The 16,149-nt window shown below is 47.3% G+C and overlaps 4 protein-coding genes across 6 annotated transcripts in view; 2 read left to right on the forward strand and 2 right to left on the reverse strand.

Moving 5' to 3' along the window:
• Positions 1-16,149, reverse strand: part of LOC309381154 (uncharacterized protein) — a 111,951-nt gene that overhangs the window by 74,436 nt on the left and 21,366 nt on the right. The window lies entirely within an intron of this gene.
• LOC309353204 (zinc finger protein 213-like) overlaps positions 1-16,149 on the forward strand; it is a gene marked incomplete at its 3' end in the record, with an annotated part of 83,101 nt that overhangs the window by 64,039 nt on the left and 2,913 nt on the right. The gene's annotated exons all lie outside the window — the stretch shown is intronic.
• LOC309380836 (ragulator complex protein LAMTOR4-like) lies at positions 1,781-3,951 on the forward strand (the record flags this gene model as incomplete). Its single annotated transcript, XM_081930933.1, has 3 exons — positions 1,781-1,894; positions 2,260-2,377; positions 3,596-3,951. Coding segments are annotated over 3 exons (330 nt in total), but the record flags the coding sequence as incomplete, so codon positions are not given.
• Positions 5,415-14,922, reverse strand: LOC309353160 (uncharacterized protein). Its single transcript, XM_081882381.1, has 6 exons — positions 14,659-14,922; positions 11,968-12,475; positions 11,697-11,778; positions 11,358-11,440; positions 8,106-8,232; positions 5,415-7,501 (listed from the first exon to the last, which is right to left on the reverse strand). Exons 2-6 carry the CDS (start codon positions 12,382-12,384, stop codon positions 6,255-6,257), a joined length of 1,956 nt encoding a protein of 651 aa, XP_081738507.1. The 5' UTR covers positions 12,385-12,475; positions 14,659-14,922; the 3' UTR covers positions 5,415-6,254.

Below are 16,149 nucleotides of genomic sequence, written 5' to 3' on the forward strand. Positions count from 1 at the left end.
ATGGAGAAAAATCACTCCCTCATGAAGGAAAATGAGAAACTAAGCTGCAGCCTCAGTGAAGCAGCAGCCAAATGGCCCAGGTGCTGGAAAGAATCATTGTGCCGAAGCAGCAGAACGAAAAGATCAGCACAAAGCTGGAGAAGCTCCAGGAATGCACGGCGTTGAAACTTGGCCAGAAGAAACTGCTTAAACCAAAATTCAAAACGCCACAAAAATTCTTTAAAACATTTAAAAGCGTTTTCAGCATTTGTCCCAACCCTAGAGTTTGTTCCAGTGAGTCTGGGCTCTTCAAGACGCAAAGCCGGGCAATGTCCCTCCAGCTTCCCAGGGGTCTAAAGCGGAGCAGGGTGAGTCTGATTCCCACCCCCTAGGCTAGGTGGGAAAAGGCCTTGCAGGGAGCGGCCTTCAAGACTCACAGCTGGGCAATCTTGGTCGCCCTCCTCTGCACACCTTCCAGCTTGTCAACATCCTTCTTAAATTGTGGTGCCCAGAACCGGACACAGTATTCAAGGCAGAAGAGAGTGGCACTATGACTTCCCTTGATCTGGACTCTAGACTTCTATTGAGGTAGCCTGGAATAGATTTGCTCTTTTTGCTGCTGCATCACATGGTTGACTCATGTTCAGCTTGTGGTCCACCAAGACCCCTAGATGCTTTTCAGATGTGCTGCTCGTAAGCCAGTTATCTCCCATCCTATATTTGTGCAGCTGCTTCTTCCTGCCTTAAGTGCAGAACCTGACATTTGTCCTATACACTCCATGTGCTTTCCATGCTCCAGGTCATGGATTTCTTCACAGGTGTACCTACGCGTCCTTTGCAGAGAACGCTCCTCCTCCTTCCTTCCTGTTTAATCTATTCCCTTTGAACTGGTTATACCTGTTGACTTGGAGCAAAGGTCCAAGTAAAGCATTGCCCCCCCCCTTCCTGGCCAAATGCTCAGGAACAATGGGGTGGAGAAAGAAAAGCCCTGCAGTCCAGCCATGGGTCTCTCGTCCCTCCAGGTTTCAGTGTGTCTTGTGTGGGGGGCCAGGGAGTTGCAGGTTTCTTCTGGTTCCAATTGCGTATTTTGTCCTTATTTTTGTGTGTTTATTTCGCATTTTACGCCGTGAACCCCTCTTCATCTTCAGATACAAATGATGACAATGAACCTGCCTGTGGGGTTATATTGTCCCTCTGTTATCAGGAGCTTGTATTCGTCTTGCTTTATCCTGCTGCTCTTTCAGGGACCTTCAGGGGCAAACAAATAAAGTTAATTCACAATACGGACCATTGCGAGAAGCTGTAGGCTTTCCTAGACCTTTTACACATTTTACTCCCATTACTGTTTCCTGCTTCTTTCAGGGCTGTTCCTCCCCCACCTCCCCGCGTTTTCCAGCTCCAGCTATTTTCCTGTCAGAGGAAAAAGGCGGTCGCCCCCCCCCCCCGCCCGCCTCAAAAGGAAGGGAAAGGCGGGCTTCGAGCGGGAGAGTGGCAGCGAGGCTTCGCGCAGGCGCAGTGAGGAGCCCCCCCGCGCCGGCCTAAAGCGGGCTTCCACCACGGAGAGGCTCCAGAGTCCTAGAGCGGCGCTCCCTCCCATCCGCTAAGAGAGCCCCGAGGACTAGAGCGGAGACGTCCTTTATCCGCCCGCTTCCGCCGGAAGTCAAGGTTGGGGAAGTTGTTCGAGGCGGCACCGGAGGGCTCGGTCACGGGACGGAGCATCGGCGATGGTGGGCGGCTCCCCCCCCGCGGGTGGGGGAGGGGAGGGCGACCCCCCGCTGACCCCCCGCCCCCCTGACTCTCTCTCTCTCTCTCTCTCTCCCCCCCTCAGGCGGCGACGGCGGCGCTGACTCAGGGGCTGGAGCGGGTCCCCGACCAGACCGGCTACCTGGTCATCTGCGACGGGGCGGTGCTGGCGGTGAGGAGGGGCCTTGGGCCACGGAGGAGGAGGAGACCCCCCTCTAGGCCAGGGCTGCTCTTTATATTGGGGGGGGCTGTTTAGGAAGCTTGTAATGTTTAATCCTCTATTGTGTTTTTAATATTCGAGTGGGAGCCGCCCAGCCAGATGGGCGGGGTATAAATAATAAATTATTATTACTCTTGCTATTGTTATTCTTAGCCTAGCCGACCTCGCAGGGCTGTTGTCAGGGGAGAGTTAAATGCGGATGTCAAGCACATGGGCCGCCTCGGGATCCCCTTGCAGGGAGAAGAGGCGGGTGGCAGGGATGCCCCGAGATGCCTACTGACAAAGGACTCCTCTTCTTTTTCTCCCTGCCCTTCCAGTCTTCGGGAGACCTGGAGAACGACGAGCGGACGGCCGGGGTGATCTCGGAGCTGGTGAACACAGCCTGCGCTTTCCGCCTGCCCCGCTGCCCTGACGTGCCCTTCAGGCGTATCTCTGGTGAGAAGGGGGCAGACCCCCCCCAGCACTCGCAGGCGGGCTTCCTTCGTGGGGCCTCCCTGGATACAAAGGGGAGCAGGGCTGCATCCCACCCTTTTGGTGGGAAGGGTCGGGGAGCCTCAGGGGAGTCTGGATTCCCCTTGGCCCCTCTTGGCGTCTGCTCTTCTCCCTCCCCCGTCTAGAGTTGAACTCGGAGCTTCCCTGATGCATCCTGTTCTTGCCCCCTTTCACCAAACCCTAAAGGAGAGCCAGGCAGGTGGTGGGGAGAGCTAGGATGGTGGGGAAGGAAGGCTCAGACCCCCCCCCCCTGAGCCATGGCACCTGCCTTGCATGCAGAAGGTCCCTTGGGGGCTCCCCGATGGCAACTCCAGGTATGTCTGGGGAGGACCCTATAGTGGATTCACTGCCAGTCAGTGAAGACAGCACTGGGCTCAATGGACTGAGTGGTCTTCCTTGGGAGAAGCACCTTTCTGTCACTGAGCCTGACCTACCTCAGAGGGATGTGAGGAGGAAATGGGCTGACCGCCCCATCAGTGAAGGAGTGGGGAGCAAATGAGGTGGTTCTGCAGTGTGCTCTGTGTGGGGCTTCCTTGAAACTGCTGTCGGTGCAGGATCCTGCAGCGCAATTGCTGGCAGGAGTGAGGCCATGTCAGCATATAACACTTGTACTCAGAGACCTGCACTGGCTGCCCATTTGCTACCAGGCCAAGTTTTAGGTGGCACAATTAGAATGTAAAGCCCTTAACAACTTGGGACCGGTTTACCTGTGAGATCACCTAAGCCTGCATGTGCCAGCCTGACCATTTGGGCTGGCTACAGGTGCCACATAATACGCGCACTGCAGTTGTATGAACTTAATCACTGGATGTGGTAGCACCTAAACTCTGGAACTCCCTGCCTATGGATGCTAGGCAGATGCCTTCAGTTGCACTCTTCTCGATCCTGCTAAAAAACATGCAAAACAAGCCTGCCTTGGCATTCAGAGAGTTGATGCCAGTTTAAATCAATTTTTAGTCTATATTAACTTTTTGAAAGTTTAAAACTGCTGCTGTTAATCTTCGTCAGTGATAATATTATATACTGCTTTGAGGTTTTATTATAACCAGACAGTGTATAAATATATGAAAAAAGTACATAAATGCACCCAAGCACCCTGCTGGGGGGGTCTCGTCTCTCCTAATACCCTTACTGGGGTCTCTCTCTCTTTCGTCCCCCCAGTGGTGTTTGGGGAGCACTCCTTCCTTGTTACCATATCTGGTCAGAAGCTGTTTGTGGTGAAGAGGCAGAACAGCGTCCGGGAGCCTGTGATCGTCTGAACTTGGCCTGCCCGCTTCTTCTGTAACTGACTTTGGGAGTGGGGGACTCAAGGAGAGTTGGGGTGCAGGAACAAAGCACCTTTTTTGTATGCGTGTGGGGCTCATCTCTGTGTTGATACTGGGTCACAAGAGGGCTGGAGGCTCCTTGGATGCGTTGTACATTCTGCTTAAAGGCTTTGTGCCGCTGGGGGTTTGCTCCATAAAGCTGTGGGCGTGATGGCAGTATCATGTGAAATAAAGTTCTTTGAAAAGAGACAACTAACCCGGTGGACTAGCTTTTTAGTAGAATTGTGGAATTTTAGTGTTGGAATGGACCCTGGGGTCATCTAGCCCAGAACCCCTGACAGGTAGCCACCCAACCTCTCTCAAAATCTCCAATGAAGGAGAGTTCACCACATTCTGCGGCCATAGGACCACAGTGTTGGAAGGGACCCTGAGTGACATCTAGTCCAGCCCCATGCAGTGCAGGAATCAAGCAAAGAATCGGTGGCAAATGGCCATCCAGCCTCTGCTTAAAAGCCTCCAAGGGAAGGTGTTTCTCGGAGGTTCTCAGTTTCTCGTATGGCAGCAGAAGGGCCTGAGAGCGGAAGCAACCTGGGGGTCGGGAAATGGCACCCCCCCCAAAAGGTCTGGATGTATCTGGGTAGCCTGGCTCGTTGGGTGATCAGCACAGCACCCATATAATAGCCTTGCTATCCCCTTGGCCTGACTAGCCTCATTTTAGCAACGGCCCCACATAAGTAAGATTAAATAAAGATTTTGCTGGCACGGAAATAAGCTCAATACCACACCCAGGGAATGCAGAGAGATAAATCACAAACAACACAACTCTGTATATGGCATTAAAAAACAATAATACACAACATTTCAACACCTTCTAATACATAGAATCTTAAATAATATCTATCATGCCAAAATAATAACCACATAACAACAATATCTCAAAGCCCAACAGTTCAAATATTCCTGAAAGAAGTCCATGAGAATGACTCTGTAGACTTGTGCTTGTGCAATCCCAATGGAACTCCCAACGATGAGATACCCGGATTTCAATCTCTGTTTTGTGAATCTTCTGGTTGGCCTGTAAAGGAACTATAAAATGGCAATTCAGTGCTCCACCAAATAAATCAGCTCCAAACTTAGAATGATACTTTGTTCTTTTTGAAAAGGCTATACACCTTGACATATACAGAGCCAAAGCCATTTAGGGCTTTAAAGATCAGCACCAACACTTTGACTTGTGCTTGGAAACTTACTGGGAGCCAGTGTAGGTCTTTCAGGACCGGTGTTATATGGTCCCAGCGGCCGCTCCCAGCCACCAGTCTGGCAGCCACATTCTGGATTAGTTGTAGTTTCTGAGTCACCTTAAAAGGTAGCCTGATTCAGAGCTCATTGCAGTAATGTTTATGGTCCCAATATGGACTCTCCATAAATGTTTTCCAATTATTTTGGACACCTGAATGATTGTAATTATGATGAGTTAATAATAGCAGGGGACTTTTAATTAAATATTATCCTATCCTAACCTAGATAGAAATACACCAACAAAGAAAAAGAATTAGTGAGGTTGGACAATAGGGAAACATGAATTGAGTTTAATAGATCCTTGGCACTTGATTTATCCTACTGTGGTAATAATTTACCTCTATGCCACTGGCCCTTGCCCAGGTGAGGAAACAAACCTTTAAATAACGACGAAACCAAGAGAGCAAACAAAAATCTCATGTTGGGACTTGGTTTATTAAAACCATTGGACAATAGGGCAGTTTTGCCAGCTAGAAAAGGAACATGTGAACAAAGGTTTTATAGGGTTTTATACAAATAGCTGCTATACATCACAAAACAACACTGCATACATCAAAAGAGGTCACAGGTAAAGGAGTGTAAAAGTTCTGGCTGGAGTCTGTTTTCAGCTCCCCTCATTTATCTTGGGGAACCCCAACCCTTAGGTTTCAGCTTTTGCACTTGGCCTCCACTTGCCTTCATCGAGGAGCAAATCGTCCTTCCATGTCCCTGGAACATTTCAAGGAGCCGCTTGCTTAGCACTCCAGTACTAATGCAAAACCTCCCTCCATGGCTGGGCATTTGTGCCTTTCTAGTAATGCAAATACACCTCCCACAATCCAGGGTCAGATCGGAATGGAATGCAGTGTAGATGTGTGGCATGAGAGATTTGAAAAATGTAGGAATGTAAGAATCACTCATAGATACACTGATACGTAATCCCATAAACACATGAAACAACTAAAGCAAAATCTATATAATATGAAAAATTATTTAACTCTGCTAACAGAGAATATTCATTTTTCTCACATGTGCACAAGAATTTCTTTAGGTTTGATTGTGATGGACTGTGAGATTGGCCCTCTCATTGAACTTCTTTCCACATTCTCAGCACTGTTGTGGCTTCTCCCATGAATGAATTGTTAGAAGTGAGATGGGGGCTCAGACTGAAGCTTTCTCTACATTCCAACTAGTGATATGGTTTCTGCCCTGTACTAATTTTTTGATGGAAAGTGAGACTCATCTTGGAATTGAAGCTGTTTCCATGTTCTAAGGATTTAAAATGGTTCCTCCCTACTATGAGTCCTTTCGTGTGAAGTGAGACTTCTCTTACGACTGAAGCTGTCTCCGCATTCCAAGCACTGATATAGTTTCTCCCCTGTATGAATTCTTTGATGCGAAGTGAGATTGGCCCTGTCACTAAAGCGCCTTCCACATTCCAAGCAAGGATATGGTTTCTCCCCTGTATGGATTCTTTGATGGGAAAGGAGATGGTGGCTGTGACTGAAGGTTTTTCCACATTCCAAGCACTCATACGGTTTCTCCCCTGTATGGATCCTTTGATGCGAAGCTAGATTGTTGCTCTGACTGAAGCTCTTTCCGCACTGCAAGCACTGATATGGCTTCTCCCCCGTATGAATTCTTTGATGCGAAGTGAGATTTGCCCTGTCACTAAAGCTCTTTCCACATTTGGAACAGGGATACGGTTTCTCCCCTGTATGAATTCTTTGATGGGAAGTGAGATGGGCACTTTGACGGAAGCCCTTTCCACATTCCAAGCAATAAAATAGTTCCTCCTTTGTATGAATTTTTTGAGGGGCTGTGCGATTGGACATCAATGTGAAGTTTCGTCCCCATCCTAAGCACTGATGTGGTTTCCCTTCTGTATGAATTCTCTGATGGGAAGTGAGATGGGCACTCTGACTGAAGCTCTTTCCACATTCCAAACACTTATAGGGTTTCCCTTCCATATGAATTATTTGATGGGAAGTGAGATGAGCCCTTTTACTGAAGGTCTTCCCACATTCTGAGCACTGATATGGTTTCTCCCCTGTATGAATTCTTTGATGGGATGTGAGATGGGCACTCTGAGTGAAGCTCTTTCCACATTCGGTGCACTGATACGGTTTCTCCCTGATATGAATTTTTTGATGGGCTGTGAGATTTGACTTCACACTAAAGCTCTTTCCACATTCTGAGCACTGATGTGGTTTCTCCCCTGTATGAATTCTTTCGTGGGAAGTGAGATGGGCACTCTGAGTGAAGCTCTTTCCACATTCCATGCACAGATATGGTTTCTCCCCTCTATGAATTCTTTGATGGGAAGTCAGACTATCCCTCCGACTAAAGTTCTTTCTACATTCCAAGCACTGATAGGGTTTCCCCCAAAAGGGATTTATTTGATGGGAAATGGAAATAAAGTGCTGACTGAAGCTGTCTCCATGCTCCAAATGTTTATATGGCTTCTGCACTGTGTGGATTTTATCATGGTCTCTCTTGTTCTTAATTTCCATTTCACCACTACCTGCAACAAAAATAGACACAGATTAGAGCCTTAGGTCTTGGTCTTTCCAGTTCTTTATTTCCAATTCATCACCACTTGGAACGGATAGAGAAATGGATTACAGCCAGATTACAGGAAAAAAATAGAGCTCAAATTATTGAACAATGCTAATTAACACTTGTGATACAGGAAGAACTGAAGGGAATTAGGAAGTCTCACTACAGGGATCACCACATTTGTTGAAAGGCATCAGGTAACATATTTATGGGAACCTGAGGTTTGAAAAGCTTGGCTCTTTTCCAGAGTGGACTTTGCTTGGCCCAGTCATGGATTCAACACCAATTTCCAATGTCAGTCATCTCTTTAGTCAACTGAAATTGGACAGAAGCAAAATAATAATAATAATCCTGACAGAAACTACCACCACTTTCCTAACCAGCCCAGTCATTTTAATCTTACTATCTTCTATAATGTTTAAAAAAGCAAAACTGGAGGGGGGGGGAGTTTCCAAATCGCCACTGCTGGGGGTTGCGCTCTTGAGCTCCATCAGAATATTGGAGGCTCATCACATAGAGGTATGAATTGAATTTCAAAACAGATAATATGATCTGACAGGGAGCCTTACCAAGAGAGGCCACAATCCCACGATTCTCCTCCATGACTTCTTTATGCAGAGCTCTCTGGTCAGGATCCAGCAAGGGCCACTCCTCGTCTGTGAAATGGACACTGACATCTTCAAAGCAGATTGGACCCTAAAATAAAAAGAGAAACGTCCTCTTCTTAGACAGCACGGCTGTGTTGTTTTAAGGGGGTTGTTTGGCTGCTTCTTCTAACCACTTAATGGAATTATTTTATTGTGTACTTTAATGATGAGTATTTTAACGATTAGATTAGGGACGTGGATGGCGATGTGGTTTAAACCACTGTGCTGCTTGGACTTGCTGATCGGCAGGTCGCGGTTCGAATCCCCTTGAGGGGTTGAGCTCCCATTGCTCGGTCCCTGCTCCTGCCAACCTAGCAGTTCGAAAGCACGTCAAAGTGCAAGTAGATAAATAGAGGTGCTGGAAAAAAATCTAACAAAAGAGGAGAAAGATAGGTTTCAAAGTGAAACTGGGTTGGAAATAGAAAAAAAGGTTAAGTACCTGGGGGTGAATCTGACATCAAAAAATGTGAATCTATTTAAAGATTAACTATGAAAAATGCTGGACAGAAGTTAAGAAGGATCTAGACATATGGTCTAGGCTGAAACTTTCCTTGTTAGGCCGAATTGCTGTTATCAAGATGAATGTATTGCCAAGAATGTTGTTTTTATTTCAGACGCTGCAGATTCTAGACAAGATGGACTGTTTCAAGAGGTGGCAGAAAGATATATCTAAATTTGTCTGGCAGGGCAAAAAGCCCAGAATAAAATTTAAGATTTTAACTGATGCAAAAGATAGAGGGGGCTTTGCCCTGCCAGACTTAAGACTTTATTATGAATCAGCAGCTTTTTGCTGGTTGAAGCAATGGCTACTTCTTGAAGACACAGACATTCTTGATCTGGAAGGATATGACAATAGTTTTGGTTGGCATGCATATCTGTGGTATGACAAGGTAAAAGTGTATAAAAGCTTTAAGAACCATATTGTCAGGAAAGCATTGTACAATGTTTGGAATAGATATAAGGATTTACTGGAAAGTAAAACCCCTAGGTGGTTGTCACCAATGGAAGCGAAAGCAGTGAAAAAAATTAATATGGACTCTAACTGGCCTAAGTATTGTGAAATTTTAGAATATGATGGCGAAAGACTGAAGTTACAAAGCTTTGAGAAGCTAAAGCATAAAGTTCGAGACTGGTTACATTACCGTCAGATAAATGAGATGTTTAAGCAGGACAGGAAACTTGGTTTTCAGAAGGAGAGGTCAAAGCTAGAAACAGAATTGTTAGAATCCAATACTAAAAACTTATCTAAAATGTATAATTTGCTGCTGAAATGGAATACACAGGATGAAACAGTGAAATCAGCCATGATTAAATGGGCACAGGATATTGGTCATGACATTATGTTTGATGACTGGGAACAGTTATGGACCACCGGTGTTAAATTTACGGCATGTAATGCCCTGAAAGAGAATATAATGAAAATGATCTATAGGTGGTACATGACCCCAGTCAAACTTGCAAAGATCTATCATCTGCCCAATAACAAATGCTGGAAATGCAATGAGGCTGAAGGTACCTTTTACCATCTTTGGTGGACCTGCCCAAAGATTAAGGCCTACTGGGAAATGATCTATAATGAAACTAAGAAAGTCCTTAAGTGGACATTTGTAAAGAAACCGGAGGCTTTCCTCTTGGGCATGGTCGGCCAATTGGTACCAAAGAAGGATAAGACATTTTTTATGTATGCAACCACAGCAGCAAGAATCCTGTTGGCAAAGTATTGGAAGATGCAAGAACTACCTACTCTGGAAGAATGGCAGTCGAAGGTGACGGAATATATGGGACTGGCAGAGATGACCGGCAGAATCCGTGACCAGAGGAAAGAGACAGTGGAAGAGGACTGGGGGAAATTTAAAATATATTTAAAAAATTATTGTAAAATTGCGGACTGATAAGATGTCTAGGGGTAAGAAACAAAGAATTACAGCTGTAAATCTTAAACTTTAAGAAAATTTAAAAGGGACGTGATTAAATACTGACTGATGAGTTGCTCGAAAAAATGGCAAAATAAGGATGTGGCGAAGGGAAGGCATGGGGAAGTCAAATTTTTGTTGTATGTCTTTGATGTTTGTGTTTTGTTTTGTATTGTCTTTAATATGTGTAAAAACCAATAAAAATATTATAAAAAAAAATAAAGTGCAAGTAGATAAATAGGAACCGGTATGGCAGGAAGGTCAACGGCGTTTCCGTGTGCTGCTCTGGTTCGTTAGAAGCAGCTTAGTCATGCTGGCCACATGACCCAGAAGCTGCGGACAAACGCCGGCTCCCTCGGCCAATAAAGCGAAATGAGCGCCGCAACCCCAGAGTCGTTCGCGACTGGACTTAACTGTCAGGGGTACCTTTACCTTTATCTATTTTAACAATGGGTACTATTTTTGATGTAAATGGATGGAACTCTGCATAGTGTTCTTCAACTCATGCTGCCTCTGTAAGCGTTCATTTGCCAGATGGAAGGACCTCCACTTCCTCTCCCTGTGCACTGTTCAGCGAGCAGGGGACCCTGTTGCTGCTCTATTGCCAACCTCAAAGGGGGCATTGGAAGGAAACCACATCGTGCACCTGCTGGGGCTGTTTAGGTGAACCCTGGTCAATGTTTTGGATACTTTGTCAACTGCTTAGAAGCCTATTTTAGCATTTAATAATCAATATAGAAATTAAACTGCAACTACTGATAAATAGGGACGCAGGTGGCGCTGTCGGTTAAACCACAGAGCCTAGGACTTGCCGATCAGAAGGTCAGCGGTTCGAATCCCCGCGACGGGGTGAGCTCCCGTCACTCGGTCCCTGCTCCTGCCAACCTAGCAGTTCGAAAACATGTCAAAGTGCAAGTAGATAAATAGATACCGCTCTGACGGGAAAGTAAACGGCATTTCCGTGCGCTGCTCTGGTTCGCCAGAAGCGGCTTAGTCATGCTGGCCACATGACCTGGAAGCTGTACGCCGGTTCCCTCGGCCAATAAGGCGAGATGAGCGCCACAACCCCAGAGTCGGCCACGACTGGACCTAATGGTCAGGGGTCCCTGTACCTTTACTGATAAATAATGCTAGCAACATTCAAAAGCCTAGTTAAGTGGAGGTGGCTGTTCATTAGTCTCAGGGAGATTTGTTCAGCCCCAGAGGCATCCTGGCAGTCCCACCCCTCAGCCTCTTTCCCCACAATGCTCCTTCCTGCTACCTGATCTGGTTCCATAGCTGCTGCTTCCCTTCCACCACCATTAAAAGATGGATGAGAAGGTCTTTCCAGCACCGTTCTGTCATCTGCAAGAGACAAAGGTCAACAAGAAGCCATGAGTGCATACGTCTGTCAGAGGTGAAGCTATGCAGCTCTAACTGCAATGGTGCATGCATTTGGGCATCTGTACACATTTCATATTTTAGCTATGTAAAAATACATCTCCCCTTCTTTGGGCTTTTGGCCCCAAGTGTCTCTCCTAAAAGATGGAGAAAAAACACACATTAGTTACAAAATACACACAATGTTATCAAAGAGATGGAAAAACTAATTTCTTCTTACTCAGTGGCCTCTCTTCAGTCATCAGTGGAATCCTCTCTGCCTCAAAGTGATTGGCGCTCATTTCTGCAAATGGATATTTCCCCTGAAATAGCAACAAAGATTAAAACAGGAAATGGGAAGAACGCCTAGAAGTGGAATGGCAGAGGCAAAACCTTTTGGGGCATCAGAGAAAATTCCTTGGAAGCTTAAAAAAAATAAAATAGAGATATTTTGGATATTCGCCCTCCTGTTCAGAGCCCCTTGGAAGCAGCCAGAGGAAAGTCTCTCTCACCTGCTTTCTCTCTGCCTGCTTCCTCTCCTCTGCCTGACTCAGGAGGAATCCTTCGGCCAGGGCCACCGCCTGGGAACTGGTCTCCGCTCCACATTCCCTCACCCAGCTCTCCATCTCTGGTGGAAGGACAGCCAGGAACTGCTCCAAGATCACCAGATCCAGCATCTCAGCTTTCGTGTGCCTTTCTGGCTTCAGCCACTGATGGCAAAGGTGGTAGAGTCGGCTGCAAACCTCACGGGGTTCTTTGGTCTCCTGATGGCACATCTGCCTGAACTGCTGGTTCTGCAAATCTGAGCGAAGAGTGTCCTCCTCAACCAGGATCTTCTGCACTGAGTTTTCCCATAATCCTCCACTGCTCTCAGTTTTGATGGCATGGCCTCTTCCTGCTTCAGGGCCAGCAGAGTCTTGCTCATCCATCTGGGCTCTCAAGAAGCCTCCAAGAGATCAGAAGGAATCCTTTGGTCTTCTGCCAAGTTCCGTCTGTCCAAATCAGAAGTGATTCCAAATTCTACAAAGCAAAGAAAGAGTTTCCCTGAGCAAGTGCAGATGAGTCTTGCTTGGAACCAGGGTAAAAATTCCACCACAGCCCAGACACTATGCTCCTCCCCTTTTTTTGGAAAGGAAGAAGGAGTAGAACCCATTTTTTTTTTGTATAATCCAAAATCCAAAATCAAAACCACTAGAATGCCTATTTTACCCAAATCCACTTGAAAAAACACGTAAACTTAATAAGTGAAACAGGGGAATATCCATGAATTGTTTTTGTACATACTGGGCTTGGTGGTTAACTGAGTAAGCTACATTTTAATATGTTACGTCACGATGTTGACTTTCAATGGTTCCTCTTCATCCTGGAGAAGAGTGACTAGTGGGGTGCCACAGGGTTCTGTCTTGGGCCCGGTCTTATTCAACATCTTTATCAATGACTTGGATGATGGACTCAAGGGCATCCTGATCAAATTTGCAGTTGACACCAAACTGGGAGGGATGGCTAACACCCCAGAGGACAGGATCACACTTCAAAACGACCTTGACAGATTAGAGAATTGGGCCAAAACAAACAAGATGAATTTTAACAGGGAGAAATGTAAAGTATTGCACTTGGGCAAAAAAAATGAGAGGCACAAATACAAGATGGGGGACACCTGGCTTGAGAGCAGTACATGTGAAAAGGATCTCGGAGTCTTGGTTGACCACAAACTTGACATGAGCCAACAGTGTGACGCGGCAGCTAAAAAAGCCAATGCAATTCTGGGCTGCATCACTAGGAGTATAGCATCTAGATCAAGGGAAGTAATAGTGCCACTGTATTCTGCTCTGGTCAGACCTCACCTGGAGTACTGTGTCCAGTTCTGGGCACCACAGTTCAAGAAGGACACTGACAAACTGGAACGTGTCCAGAGGAGGGCAACCAAAATGGTCAAAGGCCTGGAAACGATGCCTTATGAGGAACGGCTAAGGGAGCTGGGCATGTTTAGCCTGGAGAAAAGGAGGTTAAGGGGTGATATGATAGCCATGTTCAAATATATAAAAGGATGTCACATAGAGGAGGGAGAAAGGTTGTTTTCTGCTGCTCCAGAGAAGCGGACACGGAGCAATGGATCCAAACTACAAGAAAGAAGATTCCACCTAAACATTAGGAAGACCTTCCTGACAGTAAGAGCTGTTCGACAGTGGAATTTGCTGCCAAGGAGTGTGGTGGAGTCTCCTTCTTTGGAGGTCTTTAAGCAGAGGCTTGACAACCATATGTCAGGAGTGCTCTGATGGTGTTTCCTGCTTGGCAGGGGGTTGGACTCGATGGCCCTTGTGGTCTCTTCCAACTCTAGGATTCTATGATGTTATGAGAAGCTGTATCTAATTTTGAGAGTTTCTAGTAAATAACTTTACAATTTTTATTACACAGCCTATTATGTTTATGTGTTTTTTTGTGTGTGTTTTCAGTCAACAAATCAAGTCAGGCCCATGACTGAGTATAATTTGCACACCAGGCCAGAGTGGGGGGTCCTAACCCTGGGGTCCTCTAGGGCTGCTTTCTCCCCCTCCCCCAGTTCAGCCCACATTTCTTTCCTGCTTCATTTTCTAGCACTGGGAATCGCCAATGTGTTCAAGACAAACTACAGGGTCGGGGCACCCTTTTCTTTGTTCTTAGGGCCAGATCCAGCCCCCCGAGGGCCAAGTGGGTGATGCCAAAGAATAGCCCTGAAAAGTGAGTAAAGTAGGACTCACCTCCTTTCTGCAAGTTGTTTTAAGCTGTTTTTGATATTGTGTTTTAATGTAGTTTTCTGCCCTGGGAATCTAGGGTGAAGGGCAGGAAATTAATGATGACGATGTTACATGACTTAACCCCCCCGCAGCCAGATATGCCTGAGGGTCCTCGGGGGTCCAACATGGTCACTTGAGGCTCAGGGGGCCTCAGGGGCTAGAAGTGACCGGTTCCAGTTCTGGCCAGCTGAGCAGCCACAGTGGCACAGAGATGCCAGGCTCGGATGGCATTATTGCAGTGCCCGGTAGGTGGGCATTTCCTTCACAAAAAAGACAGAGAGTTTGCCCTTCGCCTTCTCCCCACTGCAGCCTCACTGGGGGGGGGTCCCCCATGCATGAGCTGAACAGCCCCCTTCGCCTACACCCCACCTGCAGCCCTGGGACCCCCTTCTCCCCAGTGCACCCTAAGTGGGGAGAGAGGAGACTCACCGGGTCCCAGGAGGCGCCACCCAGGAGAAGGGGCTGTCAAAATATGCTCCCCCCTTTCCCTCGCAGGGAGGCGCTGGGGAGGGAGGGGCTTTTGCACTGGAGGACTTCTCCCCTCTTTCATCTCCTCTCCTCTCTAGGAATCCAGCCCCGTTGCTTTTAACCCTTGGCAAGCCGAGCACCCGAGCGCACTCCTCTTTTCTCGTCTCTCTGCAAAGCAAACGCCCAGGAGGAAAGCAGCGCATTGCGCACACTCTAGAAAAGCTCTCGGGGGGGGTGCAGAGGGCGGGGCTCCTCCCTGATTCCGCATTTCCTCTTTGCAAGGGTCGCAGGGAACTGAGCTGGACTCCTAGAGAGTAGAGGAAAGGAAGGAGGGGGTGGGACCAGGACCTCCCCTCCCCCTCCCTCCAGTCATTTCCTGCAAGCGGGGGGAGTTTCGCCTGCCTCTCGCCCCCGGGATGCGGTGAGCCCTTTGGGAGAAAGGGGTCCCGGGGCTGCAGCGGGAGGGTGCATGGGGTCCTGCCCCCATGGGGTCCTCTCTGCACAGCCAGGGAGGGGGCCAGCTGGCCACGGTGGTCTCCCTTGGGATGCTGGGAAAAGGCAGGCAAAGAAGCCCCTTTCAGGTTAGGGAAGGATGGGCAGAGATCGCAGCCCGGGGGAAACATGCTGAGCAGCTCCCCTGCCCAGACTTCGGGGTCCTGGAAAGACCTGTCTCTGGGGTCAGAGGCCTTGGGAAAGAGGGGCGGGTGCCAGGGGGGCCTCGGTGGGGAGGGTATTCCCCAACTCCCACCAGGATGCCCTTTCTGGGGCTGCCCAGCACCCCCCCTGTCAACCTCCCCTCCCCAGAGGGTCTGTAGGGAAGGAGGCGCTTCTTGAGGTATGTGGGGGTCTAAGTGAACCCTCATGGGAGCCCCTTCAATAGAATGGACAACCAATGCAGCTCTTTTAAAACCGGAATACAGTGGTACCTCACAGACGCTTCAGGTTACAGACTCCGCTAACCCAGAAATAGTACCTCGGGTTAAGAACTTTTCCTCAGGATGAGAACAGAAATCATGCTCCGGTGGTGCAGCAGCAGCAGGAGACCCCACTGGCTAAAATGGTGCTTCAGGTTAAGACCAGTTTCAGGAGGTCCGGAACGAATTAAGTACTTAACCCGAGGTACTACTGTATTGGGATGTTTAGTTGGTGATATACTGTATTATGATGTTGAAAAGCAGGCATCGTCCGGCCCTAAAAAAGATGCCAGACTCATTAGAAAAGGTACTTGATGATGCTGTCAATATTATTTTTAAAATAACACCTTGAACTTTGAATTATAGGATTTTAATAAAATAAAATAATAATAATAATAATAATAATATATAATATTATCAATTTTATACAAGAAAGACGTATTCCTTTGTAGGATTTGCTAGCCGCTTAAATAAGGACAGACAGAACTTAGCAGAAGGCCAAGGGGTTCCTTCCGATATCTTGGAGGCTTCCTGAGAA

The sequence above is a fragment of the Podarcis melisellensis genome, assembly GCF_964234715.1.
Source record: "Podarcis melisellensis genome assembly, chromosome: 12".
NCBI classification, from domain to species: domain Eukaryota; kingdom Metazoa; phylum Chordata; class Lepidosauria; order Squamata; family Lacertidae; genus Podarcis; species Podarcis melisellensis.